We start from the raw sequence: 15,380 nt of genomic DNA on the forward strand, positions 1-15,380 counted from the left end.
CAAGACGCAAGTATTACAATTCACTAAGTGCTGTTTTTTTTTGGAGAAATTCCAATAGCGTAGCGGTGTCCAATTATTTTCCACTAATGGCTGCACACTACAACATCAAAGGATGCAGGGTGCCGAGTGGGTCAAACGATACTGATGCTTAGATGCATTACGAAACACAAGGAGTGATACTGTGTTTGTCACTTTAAGACAAAAACGTGATGAAACAGCTGCTGTGTCATTTGACTGTGAAGCGCCAAACCGTGACAGCTCCTACTAAGTGAAGTCCAAAGAGGGGCGTGTCGGCGCGTTTGACATCTGTTCACATCTTCGTCATCGAATTAAATAAAACTAAGAAAAAGTACAAATTCCGAAGTGTGTGATCATTTTGAGCTTACGGCGTCAAAAAAGGTCAATGTTCTTTTTTTCCTGTTCGTTATTTGACTCACTGGCCATAAGTATGCATTTTATATTCCTCTCTGTGCAGATATTAAACTAAAAATTGTGTTTTAGGGAATTAATTCAGTAGATTTCTGTAAAAGATTAAGACCAAACATATTTACATTATAGGGCTCTGACTTTTCTGAAAACAATTGTACTTTTGTATTATTATTATTATTGTGTTATCCTACATTAGCATAACCTTGTAAGTAATTATTGTGGAGATTTATTTTGAATGTGGTGAATATGTGTGTGCTCCCTGTTGTATATTTATCAAAACATTTTGGAAATATTATACCCCAGGAGGAATAGCTACTACTATTGCAAACGCCAATGGGGATCTTGATAAACACATTTGTTGTGTTTGCAGGTCAGATTTAATGACTTTTTCGATCCAGATAGGGGATGACCGTTATGAAACACTAACAAAGTATCAGTGCTTTGTCGAGACGGGTACTGACTATGCCATACACTCACTGAGCATGCCCATCACCAAGGGTGCCACGTTAACATTTTTTCCTTTTGTAAAAAAAAACGATCAAATATGCTGAGTTTTATATATTTCAATCTAACAATCATATATTTTAGATCACAGGTGTCAAACCCAAGGCCCGCGGCCCAGATCTGGCCCTCCACGTCATTTTATATGGCCCGCAAAAGCCTGGAAATAATATGTCTCAATAAAATACCTTATATTTTTTTATCTTTACTTTTTTATTTTCCTAGTAAAGGTATTAGGTTATTTTTTTCTAGTTTGACAGGAAAAAAAATAGTGTCCAATATTGCAACAAATATATTATCTAACTTTTTTGGTTAAAATCCAAATAAATCCTTATAAATATCTGCTGAACTTATGATTTTGAAGCAAGTTATCCATCAAATTGTGCACTATAAAAATTAGCAAATGATTTTATTGTAAAATATAGGGTTTTTTTTGTTTTTTTTTACAGCATATTACTGTAAGTTGAAAAAAATGACCAATGTTTGTTTATTTACAGTAAAATTCTGTCAACTGAGCTGTCAGGTTTTTTTTACTGTAAAATCCACGGTTGATAATTTTATGGTACCACTTTTTATTATGGTAAAAAACTGGTAGCCGAGTTGCCAAAATAAAATTAAACAGCGGTACTCATAGGCGCCGATCTACATTTCTGCCAGTGGGTGCTCGGTGTGTGTGTGTGTATTTTTAAAAAAATGGACGTTCAGCGAAGTTAAAGGCCTACTGAAATGAATTTTTTTTATTTAAACGGGGATAGCAGATCTATTCTATGTGTCATACTTGATCATTTCGCGATATTGCCATATTTTTGCTGAAAGGATTTAGTATAGAACAACGACGATAAAGATTGCAACTTTTGGTATCTGATAAAAAAAAGGCTTGCCCCTACCGGAAGTAGCGTGACGTAGTCAGTTGAACATATACGCAAAGTTCCCTATTGTTTACAATGATGGCCGCATGAAGTGAGAGAGATTCGGACCGAGAAAGCGACAATTTCCCCATTAATTTGAGCGAGGATGAAAGATTTGTGGATGAGTAAAGTGCAAGTGAAGGACTAGTGGGGAGTTGAAGCTATTCAGATAGGGAAGATGCTGTGAGAGCCGGGGGTGACCTGATATTCAGCTGGGAATGACTACAACAGTAAATAAACACAAGACATATATATACTCTATTAGCCACAACACAACCAGGCTTTTATTTAATATGCCACAAATTAATCCTGCATAAAAACACCTGCGTGTTTGTTACGCTAGCTCCTAGCTCCTCTGCTAGCTCCTAGCTCCATAGAACACGCCAATACAATTCAAACACCTGATCAACACACACAATCACTCAGCCCAAAAGACCGTTCACCTAACCCAAGGTTCATAAAGCTTATATATTTAAAAAAAGTTACGTACATACGCAAAAAAAAGTTGCGCACATACGGTCAAGCGATCAAATGTTTAGAAGCCAAAGCTGCATACTCACAGTAGCACGTCTGCATCTTTGTCATCCAAATCAAAGTAATCCTGGTAAGAGTCTGTGTTGTCCCAGTTCTCTACAGGCGTCTGTGTATCAAAGTCAAAAGTCCTCCTGGTTAGAGTCTCTGTTATCCGAGTTCTTCCATCTTGACTGCATCTTTCGGGAATGTAAACAAAGAAGTTGTGTACTGTTGTTGCTGACTACGTTCGAAAAATACGTCCATTTCGCACCGACAACTTTCTTCTTTGCTTGCTCAGCTTCCTTCTCCATAATGCAATGAACATGATTGCAACAGATTCACGAACACAGATGTCCAGAATACTGTGGAATTATGAAATGAAAACAGAGCTTTTTCGTATTGGCTTCAATGTGGAAGGCATACCCGTGTTCGCCGGGCTACGTCACGCGCATACGTCATCCTCAGAGGCGTTTCGAACCGGAAGTTTAGCGGCAAATTTAAAATGTCACTTTATAAGTTAACCCGGCCGTATTGGCATGTGTTATAATGTTAACATTTCATCATTGATATATAAACTATCAGACTGCGTGGTCGGTAGTAGTGGGTTTCAGTAGGCCTTTAATATCCCATATGATTTGTGGCTTTATTATTTTGTAAAATGCACCAAACTCGCCACAAAATTAACTACAACAAGATTGATTTAAAAAAAAAAAACAATTTTAAAGATTGAAAGTTGCCATCAATCCCACGTGGGTGCTCGGCATTGTCCGTGGGTGCTCGGGCCTCGGAAGCACCCATGGGATCGCCGCCTATGGCGGTACAGTATTTCTATTTACAGTAAAATAAAAAAAACACCATTTATTTTACAGTAAAAGTCTGGCAACTAAGCTGCCAGTTTTTTTCTGTAAAAAAAACTGGTAAAATCCAAATGTTTTTTTTACTCTTTAAGTTAAAAAAAATATATATATATATCTAAATTCATAGGCAAATTCATTAATTATTTACTGTTACAAGCGGCCCTCTAATGACAGCCATGACTGCGGGGTGGCCCTCAATGAAAACAAGTTTGACACCCCTGTTTTAGATGGATACTGTATGCAAGCAGTGGCTATCTACATAATGCCACTAGGGTTTGTAGTCAAGTGGGCGGGGCTAATATATAATCAGTCCATCAGTGATCTCGCTGGGAAACTTTTTCCCTCACCCCCTGCGTACATCATCCCTCCCTCCTATCCTGCTAGAGGACCACTGCGTGTCCTCTTTCCTTCGTCCCTCTTTCCCTCACACACACTAGACGCGGACCTATCTCCACACTACCGACCAACCAGCATGGACGCACGGGTCGCTGCCTCTCTGCTCGCCGGACTTGTGGTCCTCCTTCACGGATTGACGGGTGAGTGCATTGGCGGAAAATCGCGCAGCGTTTTTTTTTAAATTTTTTTATTATTGGTTCAATTTATGCACGTTACCGATACAGAGTTTGTGTTTTAGTTAGCTGAGGGTATTTTTAGAGGTTGAAGCACTTAAAACATGTTCAAAGGTCAGTCTGCAGAGGAACTTCTCACACTGCCTTGTAAGTAAGTAGTGCAGGTCCTGACTAAAGTAAACCACACTACATGTGACTCTTCACACACCCCCAACCTTTTCCCTCTTGTTTACTTTCATTTTCAGTGAAAAATGTCACAAGTGCAGTATTTTTCTGTTATGACCTGGCTGTGTTTATGCAGGAGTAAACCAACATGAGAGTGAAGTGAGTGAGTCATTTGGTTGGGAGAATATACCTGGTGCAGTTTGCTTGGTATTTTTGTAATGGGACCATAAAACAATGACCTGATTGGCATTGAAACTTTTATATTTGGCAATTTTTAACAGCTCAGATTTGAAGAAAAGCTTCTAAAATATACTTTTAAAGGCCTACTGAAATGAGATTTTCTTATTTAAACGGGGATAGCAGATCCATTCTATGTGTCATACTTGATCATTTCGCGATATTGCCATATTTTTGCTGAAAGGATTTAGTAGAGAACATCGACGATAAAGTTCGCAACTTTTGGTCGCTGATAAAAAAAGCCTTGCCTGTACCGGAAGTAGCGTGACGTCACAGGTTGTGGAGCTCCTCACATCTGCACATTGTTTACAATCATGGCCACAAGCAGCGAGAGCAATTCGGACCGAGAAAGCGACGATTTCCCCATTAATTTGAGCGAGGATGAAAGTTCCGTGGATGAGGAAAGTGAGAGTGAAGGACTAGAGGGCAGTGGAAGCGATTCAGATAGGGAAGATGCTGTGAGAGGCGGGTGGGACCTGATATTCAGCTGGGAATGACTAAAACAGTAAATAAACACAAGACATATATATACTCTATTAGCCACAACACAACCGGGCTTATATTTAATATGCCACAAATTAATCCCACATAACAAACACCTCCCCCCTTCCGTCCATATAACCCGCCAATACAAATCAAACACCCGCACAACACACTCAATCCCACAGCCCAAAGTACCGTTCACCTCCGCAAAGTTCATACAGCACATATATTTTCCCAAAGTTACGTACGTGACATGCACATAGCGGCACGCACGGACGGGCAAGCGATCAAATGTTTGGAAGCCGCAGTTGCGTACTCCCAGTAGCGCGTATCCAACTCAAAGTCCTCCTGGTAAGAGTCTATATTGTCCCAGTTCTCCACAGGTAAAGCTTGACTGTCATCGTTCGGGAATGTAAACAATGAAACACCGGCTACGACGTAGCCGCTACGTGTTTGTGTTGCTGCAGCCGGCCGCTAATACATCACTTCCCACCTACAGCTTTCTTCTTTGCTATTTCCATTGTTCATTAAACAAATTGCAAAAGATTCACCAACACAGATGTCCAGAATACTGTGGAATTTTGCGATGAAAACAGACGACTTAATATCTGGCCACAATGCTGTCCCAAAATGTCCGCTACAATCCATGACGTCACGCGCAAACGTCATCATACGAGACGTTTTCAGCAGGATATTTCGCGGGAAATTTAAAATTGCACTTTACTAATCTAACCCGGCCGTATTGGCTTGTGTTGCAATGTTAAGATTTCATCACTGATATATAAACTATCAGACTGCGTGGTCGGTAGTAGTGGGTTTCAGTAGGCCTTTAAACAACACAGAATATTATTGTGATCACATTGGACCACAAACAAACAAATTCCAGAGTTCCTTAATGCAGTGTTTTTCAACCACTGTGCCGCAGCACACTAGTGTGCCGTGAGATATTGTCTGGTGTGCCGTGGGAAATTATGCAACTTCACCTAATTGGTCCAAAAAATATTTTTTCCATCCATCCATCCATCCATCTTCTTCCGCTTATCCGAGGTTGGGTCGCGGGGGCAGCAGCCTAAGCATGGAAGCCCAGACTTCCCTCTATAATGTGCCGTTGTCTAGTGCCTGTGCTGTGTAGAGCTTGGCAGGGTAATCATGTAATACTCCATATCATTAGGTGGCAGCAGGTAGTTCATTGCTTTGTAGAAGTCGGAACGCGTCAAGGATGGTTTGTCGTGATCCCAATATGCAGAGCACGGGAGACAGCGTACAGGTAAAAAGGTAGGTAACGCTTAAACCAAAAATTAACAAAAGGCAAGTCCCGATAGGAAAAGGCACTGAAGCATAGGGATGGCTATGCAAAACAAAAGTAAAACTGAACTGGCTACAAAGTAAACAAAAACAGAATGCTGGACGACAGCAAAAACTTACAGCGTGTGGAGCGGAGACGGCGTCCATCAAGTACATCTGTACATGACATGACAATTAACAATGTCCTTACAAAGAAGGATAGCGCACGCACAACTTAAATAGTCTTGATTGCGAAAACAAATCAGGTGCGGGCAATAGCACTCAAAGGAAGGCGTGAAGCTGCTACAGGAGAACACCAACAAAACATGAAGAGTCACCAAAATAACAGCGCAAGACAGAAGCTAAAGCACTACACACAGGAAACAACAACAAACTCAAAATAAGGCACGACAACAAGGTGGAGTTACATTTTTTAACCTTTTCTGCTGGTGGTGTGCCTCCGTATCTTTTTTTAATGAAAAAAAATGTGCCTTGGCTCAAAAAAGGTTGAAAGACACTGCCTTAATGGATCAAACCTGACAAGTGTGCTCATTGGGATGTGATGGTTGCATGTGCACAGAGGTGTGTGCTGTATAAAGTTGGCCACTCAAGCTGGCCACATGTATTTTTAGCCACTTCTCTGCTTTCTGTCAGGTCTTGTCTGACCCAAGCGGGACACATAAACACATAACAGTGAAAGAAGTTGGAACAAGAGTGCTGTTTCTGCCACAAATAATCAGCGGTAGGGCTGTGTGTTTATTCCTACGGTGTGCTAAATGGCAGTTGATTTACTTGTTTGTGTCAGAGACGCTCCTGAGGCCTTCGCCCATCCTAAACCTTTCCTCTCTTTGAGGGTCGGACTTCCCTCTCGCTCTCCTGTTTGTTCTCCACCTTTCCCTACCGCCTCCACCTTGTGTATTGTGTTTGTTCATCTCCTGTTTAAGGTCACCCCGACCATTGTCCATAGTCTTTTTACAAGTACATCATCATCAGCCCCCCCCCCCCGCCCCCCACCAACTGCACTTAGTAGTCCACTTCCTGGACCTCGCCTTGCTCATGTGCACAAAAATGACCAGGGAATTCTTGACAACACAGACTCATTTTTATCTTGACATATATGGCATTTTTAACTTAAAAAAAAAAAATTCACAGATGAACCTGAACGGGACAAGCGGTAGAAAATGGATACATGGATGGACAAAAGACAAGGGTCACGCCAAATTCTCTATTGTGTAGTTGCTGGGGCATTTGCAGTGGTTAATCAACTACTAATTTGGCTAAGTTGTTTATTCGTACAAAAGTGTGTTATATGATAGAAAAAAACATTATAAAATACGTTTACACATAAATAATAATACATTTGAATAATACTACATATCAGGGTTTTATGCTGTTGATTTTGATACCCATCAGTAATAAGTGAGATCGGCCAATACCGATACCAATCACATGTTTTAAAGGGTTCCTATTATGCAAAACCAACTTTTCTTTTCGTTGGTACCTGTTTCTGAGTATTTCGGATCCCCATAAGTCCCAAAAATTGGAAATCAAACTATAGAGGCGTGGCAGAGATAATTATAAAACAATTATGCCTTCTTCCAAATGAGCCGTTTAGTGACGTATTTTGCCTTATATAGGTCAGTGGCTATCTCCATATATGGTAGAGGTTTCCAGTGGGGGTTGGACTCCACCAGGGCTGCTCTTTGTCACCGATTCTGTTTACAACTTTTATGGACAGAATTGCTAGGTGCAGTCAGAGCGTTGAGGGGATCCAGTTTGGTGGCTGCAGGATTAGATCTCTGCTTTTTTCGAATGATGTGGTCTGCTGGCTTCATCTGGCCAGGATCTTCAGCCGTCACAGGATCGGTTCGCAGCCGACTGTGAAGCAACTGGGATGAAAATCAGCACTTACAAATAGTCCGAGTCTATGGTTCTCGCCAGGAAAAGGGTGGCGTGCCATCCCCGGGGGAGAAGATCCTGCCCCAAGTTTAAGTACCTCGGGCTCTTGTTCACGCTTGAGGGAAGAGTGGATCGTGAGATTGACATGCGGATCGGTGCGGCGTCTGCAGTGATGCGGACCCTGTATCGGTCTATCGTGGTGAAAAAGAGCTGAGCCGGAAGGCAAAGCTCTCAATATACCAGTCCATCTTTGTCCCTATCCTCACCTATGGTCATGCGCTTTGGCTTATGACCGAAAGGACAAGATCACGGGTACAAGAGACCGAAATGAGTTTCCCCTGTAGGGTGGCGGGAGTCTCCCTTAGAGATAGGGTGAGAAGCTCCGTCATTCAGGAGGAGTCCAGAGTAAAGCCGCTGCTCCTTCACATCGAGAGGAGCCAGATGATGTGGTTCGGGCATCTGGTCAGAATGCCCCACAAACGCCTCCCTGGGGAGGTGTTTAGGGCATGTCCACAGGGAAGACTGAGGACACGTTGGGAAGACTATGTCTCGGGGTTCCCTTGGGAAGAGCTAGACAAAGCGGCTGAGAAGATTGAAGTCTGGGCTTCCCTGCTGAGGCTGCTGCCCCCGCGACCTGACTTTGAATAAGCAGAAGAAGATGGATGGATGGGTTTGCACGAGTCAGCCATTTTTATTCAGTTGTAGTCAATAAGTTCCTTATTTTTCTCTATCCTCTTATTTTGCGGCAGACTGCTCGTACATGCACATGCAGACTAAAATCCTCTGCTGTTGCCTTTTATAATAAAAAGTAGCACGTAGTTCTAACTTTTGTCAGTAGACTCGATATAGAAACACTAAGAACTACAACATGGCTGACGGGATGTAGACGTAATTGAAGGAGGCGTGGTCTAGGGGAGGATTTCGGCAAGTAAATAGGACCGCCCACAAAAGGATGCATTCTGAAGAGAGTTAGAAAGTGCCTTAAAGATTGTCTGTAAAACAAAGGACAAAATGTTGACCAAAGCACCACCATTACATGTTATGTAGACCACAAGGAAGAGTTTTAAATGTAAAAAAAAAATCATAATGACCGTTTTAACTAAAGAATTTTCAATAGGGAACCTTGCCTTACAGTATGCTTACAATACACCATTTTCACCAAAAAAAACATGGAGCTGGATTTACTAGAATGTTTTCATTATTGCTAAAAAAAAAAAAACTTGGTGGACTGTAGTAATTTGCAAAGTTAGCTGAAAGTGTGTTCAGGGGTTTTTGGACTTCCAATTGTTTGGTAGACAAAAGGTGACAGCGTCAAAAGGCCTGTTTATTCTACCCTTTCCGCTCAGACACTTTGCTGCTGCTGTGCGGGAAACATTTGATTGTCACAGTGAAGTCCACTCAGGCCGTTGGCATGTGGACACAGCGTCTGTGTGGATGTCCACATGAGCGCCACATCTTTTGTCTCCATCCTCGATGACATCAGAGGAAAAACGGCCCGGGGTGTTGATGTGCAGCAGTGACCCCTTAATAAGGACGTATTCACTTCCTGTGACATCAGCCAATGGAGTGGGGCCAAAGAGCAGCCACATTGGACCCGGCTCATCTAATAGTGGCCGCCGTCTGCTCTTTGCACCCACAATAAATGGCTTTGTTCTGCTGTTAAAGCATGCAAAAGGGAGGCTGGACATATGTGGATAGGAGGCGAGCAATGCAGAGTGCTGGAAGTCCATTCATTTGGAGTCTTCCTCACAGTCAAGTGGGGTTCTTTTATTTTACCTTTACAGTCCCTTGTTGGGGGTCTTTAGATTCTGTTTGATGTGCGAATACATTCAGGGCAAACTAATATGTCACATACCAAAACATTTGTCTTTTGGTAAAAAAAAACTTTATATTTACAGTATGACTTTCTTTTCTCAACCCTTTATCACCAAAAATGATTCCCGGGCGCGGCACCGCTGCTGCCCACTGCTCCCCTCACCTCCCAGGGGGTGAACAAGGGGATGGGTCAAATGCAGAGGACAAATTTCGCCACACCTAGTGTGTGTGTGACAATCATTGGTACTTTAACTTAACTTTAACTTATTATTGTTAGAAAATGCTAATAAAGATTCAGTATGTATATTAAACAAGAAGCAAAAAGACTGGCAGTAATTGCTGCGACTTAAAGAAGGGAACAAATAAAAATTGCTTCTTCTTACACCTTTTTGGACATGTTCAATTGTGCAAGTAGAAATGTGTTATTCTTATTGTAGCTCTTAACCATTGCCAGAATAAATATAATTTATATTTGCCAGTACAGTGGTTTCTCAACTTAAGAATGTCCCAACTTAAGAGTATTTTGAGATAAGAGCTGTCTCTCAGCTAATTGTTTTTTTTAGGTTGCAAGCAAAAATTGGAGTTACAAGAATTCCCGCTATTAGTTGGCGTAGCAAATGTCACAGTGAACCCAATAAGATCCGCTCAAGACATCTTGTCTTACTCGCTATCATTAGCTTACAGCTAGAGATGGACATTAATTTAATTTAAGAACGAAATCATCAAAAAAACATGACCAAGCATGTAGCCTACTTGGCAAAGCAATTTGAGTGCATTCTTGCGAGTCTGCACCATACTGAAGCAGAATGACTAGCCAAGAACGTTAAATACATATATACTAGGGATGTCCGATAATGGCTTTTTGCCGATATCCAATATTCCGATATTGTCCAACTCTTAATTACCGATACCGATATCAACCGATACCGATATCAACCGATACCGATATATACAGTCGTGGAATTAACACATTATTATGCCTAATTTGGACAACCAGGTATGGTGAAGATAAGGTCCTTTTTTAAAAAATTAATAAAATAAAAAAAGATAAATACATTAAAAACATTTTCTTGAATAAAAAAGAAAGTAAAACAATATAAAAACAGTTACATATAAACTAGTAATTAATGAAAATGAGTAAAATTAACTCTTAAAGGTTAGTACTATTAGTGGACCAGCAGCACACACAATCATGTGTGCTTACGGACTGTATCCCTTGCAGACTGTATTGATATATATTGATATATAATGTAGGAACCAGAATATTAATAACAGAAAGAAACAACCCTTTTGTGTGAATGAGTGTGAATGAGTGTAAATGGGGGAGGGAGGTTTTTTGGCTTGGTGTAGTAATTGTAAGTGTATCTTGTGTTTTTTATGTTGATTTAATAAAAAAATAAAAAACCGATACCGATATTTTCCGATATTACATTTTAAAGCATTTATCGGCCGATAATATCGGCAGGCCTATATTATCGGACATCTCTAATATATACACATACATATATACCAGTGGCGGGCCGTGCGTTTCCCACCTTCTCAAAATACCATAATTTATGTCACCACATGACCATTGCTGGAGAAATACTATACAGGAGCACATTTACGCACTGCTGGACATTGAATCACCTCAACAGTGTGCAAAACGTGTTATTTTCTGGCGCATTTAAAAATCAATAAACCCCCATCAGCAATTAAAACATATCTTATGTGGTACTGTCAAAATTAAAATTGTAAAAAACATTAAATGTGAAAAAATAAAGAAATAAAATATTTGAACTCACAATATGTAGCACCCATTCAACGCCGTATAAGCCAGTGGTACCGCTTGTAGTCGGTTGATTCGAGTGGAAGTGGCGGGCATTTTCCCATTTCATCGTCGGGACAGCTGAGCTAGCTTCCGGGATTGGCTGTCGTCTCACAAGATGTATCTTCTCTTTAAATATCCTTCTTGAAAATGGCCTTGCAAATATATATCTGCCACCTAATCAACGTTTTGTTCTCATTCTTTGTGGGTTAAAAACGTGAGTATTGGGGATTTCTCTGCTAGCCCGGTATGGCTACGGTGCAACACTTCATGCTTAAGTAAACTGCAACTTGTGATTTGATACTCACTTTGGAGTGACAAGTGAGGATCTAATCAGTCTCGTTAACGTGAGGCGACCTAGATAGGCTACTGTCAACAACTTGTGATCTGATTGGCTATTGCAACTGTCTATCAACTGTATGTGTTCTGTTCGTTTACACTATGTTGATTCAGAAGGCTACTGCTACATTCATAAAGCTCTGGCAACAAGCCAGCTGACTTCTGATTGGATAAAAGCTCTAATGTACTAGCAACACTGGAGCCTGACATGAAGAGAATATGATGAATAATTTTCTATATCAACGAAAAGTAAATTAAAAATAAAATTAACTTTGATTCATTTATGATCATCGGATTAAGTTAATAATTAAATCCATCCGCTAACGGTCCCGGGTGTGGCTCTGCTGATCTGCATAGCACCGCCGCGGCTCAAACCAGTGATTATTCAATCACAGGATGCGTAAATGTCACGTTCAACGTGAGGTGAGCTAGAAGGCCTTACTGACATCAACTCGTGACAGTATTATTTTTTGTGGTGGGGCAAGCACCAATTAAATTGATTTCAAGTCATTTAAATGGGAGACGATTTGCGATCTTAGTGTTCGGAGTACGGGGCTCCCTTACAGAACCAATTAAAGGCCTACTGAAATGAAATTGTTTTATTTAAACGGGGATAGCAGATCCATTCTATGTGTCATACTTGATCATTTCACGATATAGCCATATTTTTGCTGAAAGGATTTAGCATAGAACATCGACGATAAAGTTCGCAACTTTTGGTCGCTGATAAAAAAAGCCTTGCCTGTACCGGAAGTAGCGTGACGTCACAGGTTGAAAGGCTCCTCACATTTCCCCATTGTTTACACCAGCAGCGAGAGCGATTCGGACCAAGAAAGTGACGATTACCCCATTAATTTGAGCCAGGATGAAAGATTCGTGGATGAGGAACGTGAGAGTGAAGGACTAGAGTGCAGTGCAGGACGCATCTTTTTTCGCTTTGACCGTAACTTAGGTACAAGCTGGCTCATTGGATTCCACACTCTCTCCTTTTTCTATTGTGGATCACGGATTTGTATTTTAAACCACCTCGGATACTATATCCTCTTGAAAATGAGAGTCGAGAACGCGAAATGGACATTCACAGTGACTTTTATCTCCACGACAATACATCGGCGACACACTTTAGCTACGGAGCTAACGTGATAGCATCGGGCTTAACTGCATATAGAAACAAAAGAAATAAGCCCCTGACTGGAAGGATAGACAGAAAATCAACAATACTATTAAACCATGAACATGTAAATACACGGTTAATGCTTTCCAGCCTGGCGAAGCTTAACAATGCTGTTGCTAACGACGCCATTGAAGCTAACTTAGCAACGGGACCTCACAGAGCTATGCTGAAAACATTAGCTATCCACCTACGCCAGCCAGCCCTCATCTGCTCATCAACACCCGTGCTCACCTGCGTTCCAGCGATCAACGGTGCGACGAAGGACTTCACCCGATCACCGATGCGGTCGGCGGCTAGCGTCGGATAGCGCATCTGCTATCCACCTCAAAGTCCTCCTGTTTGTGTTGCTGTAGCCAGCCGCTAATACACCAATCCCACCTACAACTTTCTTCTTTGCAGTCTTCATTGTTCATTAAACAAATTGCAAAAGATTCACCAACACAGATGTCCAGAATACTGTGGAATTTTGAGATGAAAACAGAGCTTTTTGTATTGGATTCAATGGTGTCCGAATACTTCCGTTTCAACGATTGACGTCACGCGCATACGTCATCATACATAGACGTTTTCAACCGGAAGTTTAGCGGGAAATTTAAAATTGCACTTTATAAGTTAACCCGGCCGTATTGGCATGTGTTGCAATGTTAAGATTTCATCATTGATATATAAACTATCAGACTGCGTGGTCGGTAGTAGTGGCTTTCAGTAGGCCTTTAAGCTTGTAAGTTGAGGTACTACTGTATTTCTGTTCCTGGAAATGACTTTCTTCAGACTGCTGATTGGTTACAATGGTCGTACAGTTAGTTTTTTTAGCAACCAATAAAAGCGAATTGTAAAAAAATAAATAAAAAAATCTTTTAACTTGATGTTGTGGACACAGCCACTGAAAGCTGGTGGACACAGCTGGTGTTATTGCGTTCTGTTTTCTTTCTTCTCAAGGATTAATGCCAGTCATGCCGGTTGCTAAATATAATACTCTAATATAACTCCATTACTTGCAGGCATTTTAATCGCTGGATAGAGACAGAGTCTTTTCAATCACGCCACACAGTGACAGAGAAGTCAGACTTTCAAGTGTTATAGACACACTTTGTGGGGGATTTTGTACAGTGTGTGTTTTTATTTGATGTGTTGACATAATCTCCTGCAAGCTGCTTCATCAGAACAACAATTTAGCTAATATGGATGCTGATCCACTGATCAGTGAGACCTTTAAAGGCCGTACATGCTAGGAATAGTGAGACATTATTCTTAATCAGATCTTCCCAACTTCTGACATATCTTCATTATGGAAGTATGAAGTGTTTTCATCTGCACTAGACATAGTCTTGAGATACTGATACTCCTAAATTACAGCCCTAAACCTTTAGTTTACAAAGACATTTTGATTTTAATGGACGCCCCTGCTTATTTCAGCAAGACAATGCTAAGCCACATTTTGCACATGTTACAACAGCGTGGCTTCGTAGTAAAAGAGTGCAGGTACTAGACTGGCCTGCCTGTAGTCCAAACCTGTCTCCCCATTGAAAATGTGTGGCGTATTATGAAGCGGACAACGGAGACCCCGGACTGTTGAACAACTTAAGCTGTACATCAAGCAAGAATGGGAATGAATTCCACCTGAAAAGCTTAAAAAATTGGTCTCCTCAGTTCCCAAACGTTTACTGAGTGTTGTTAAAAGGACAGGCCATGTAACACAGTGGTAAAAATGCCCCTGTGCCAACGTTTTTCTCTCCCTTCCAATCTGTTTTATTTGAATGAACAGCAAATATTAGGTTTTATAAACAAATAGTTGGATCTAGAAAGAAAAAGGGGAAGAAAACGTGTAGAATATTACCTTTTTAATAGCTAGTGGGTTTTTGGAAATATTCAACATTTTTTATATTTTTGCAAACAAAATATAGAAAAATAAATACAATATTATTTTTATTAATTTAAGAAATTTACAGATATTTACAATTATATTTTTTCTAAATTTTTTACCCCCTCCCAAGAGAAAATAGGTACATTCTTAAAAATCTTTTTATAAAGACAAAAAAAATAAACATTTTGGAGATGTAAGACATTTATAAGAAATGTAGGCTAATTTATAGTTTTATTTAGTATGTAAATATATTTAGTTTAAAACATTGGTAAATGTAAAAAAACACATTTTACAAATATTTTGATTTTTTTCTTTTAAGAAAAAATGTCATTAAAAAGAATGATCTTTTCATGCAGAGAAAAAACGGAATATTGTCGATTCATACATGGTTATTCATGTAGCACTTTCCGCAAATTAACTGGAAATGCATCATAATTTATGCTATTCTTTATCATATATACATTCAAATAATTTTCATTTAAAAACAATGGTTCAAAGTTTAACATTTAGGCAACATTTTTTTTAAGTAATTAAAA

The 15,380-nt window shown here is 40.2% G+C and overlaps 1 protein-coding gene and 1 long non-coding RNA gene across 6 annotated transcripts in view; one reads left to right on the forward strand and one right to left on the reverse strand.

Annotated features, from left to right (window-relative positions):
- The window catches only part of LOC133658251 (uncharacterized), a 76,484-nt gene that overhangs the window by 56,121 nt on the left and 4,983 nt on the right, over positions 1-15,380 (reverse strand). The gene's annotated exons all lie outside the window — the stretch shown is intronic.
- mcamb (melanoma cell adhesion molecule b) overlaps positions 3,530-15,380 on the forward strand; it is an 86,391-nt gene continuing 74,540 nt past the window's right edge. For all 4 annotated transcript variants that reach the window (XM_062060085.1, XM_062060086.1, XM_062060088.1 and 1 more), the window contains exon 1: positions 3,530-3,744. In XM_062060085.1, the coding sequence (XP_061916069.1) occupies positions 3,681-3,744 (64 nt within the window). In that variant the 5' untranslated portion in view covers positions 3,530-3,680. The remainder of the gene's footprint in view (positions 3,745-15,380) is intronic.

This window comes from Entelurus aequoreus, linkage group LG10 (assembly GCF_033978785.1).
Source record: "Entelurus aequoreus isolate RoL-2023_Sb linkage group LG10, RoL_Eaeq_v1.1, whole genome shotgun sequence".
Taxonomy (NCBI): Eukaryota; Metazoa; Chordata; class Actinopteri; order Syngnathiformes; family Syngnathidae; genus Entelurus; species Entelurus aequoreus.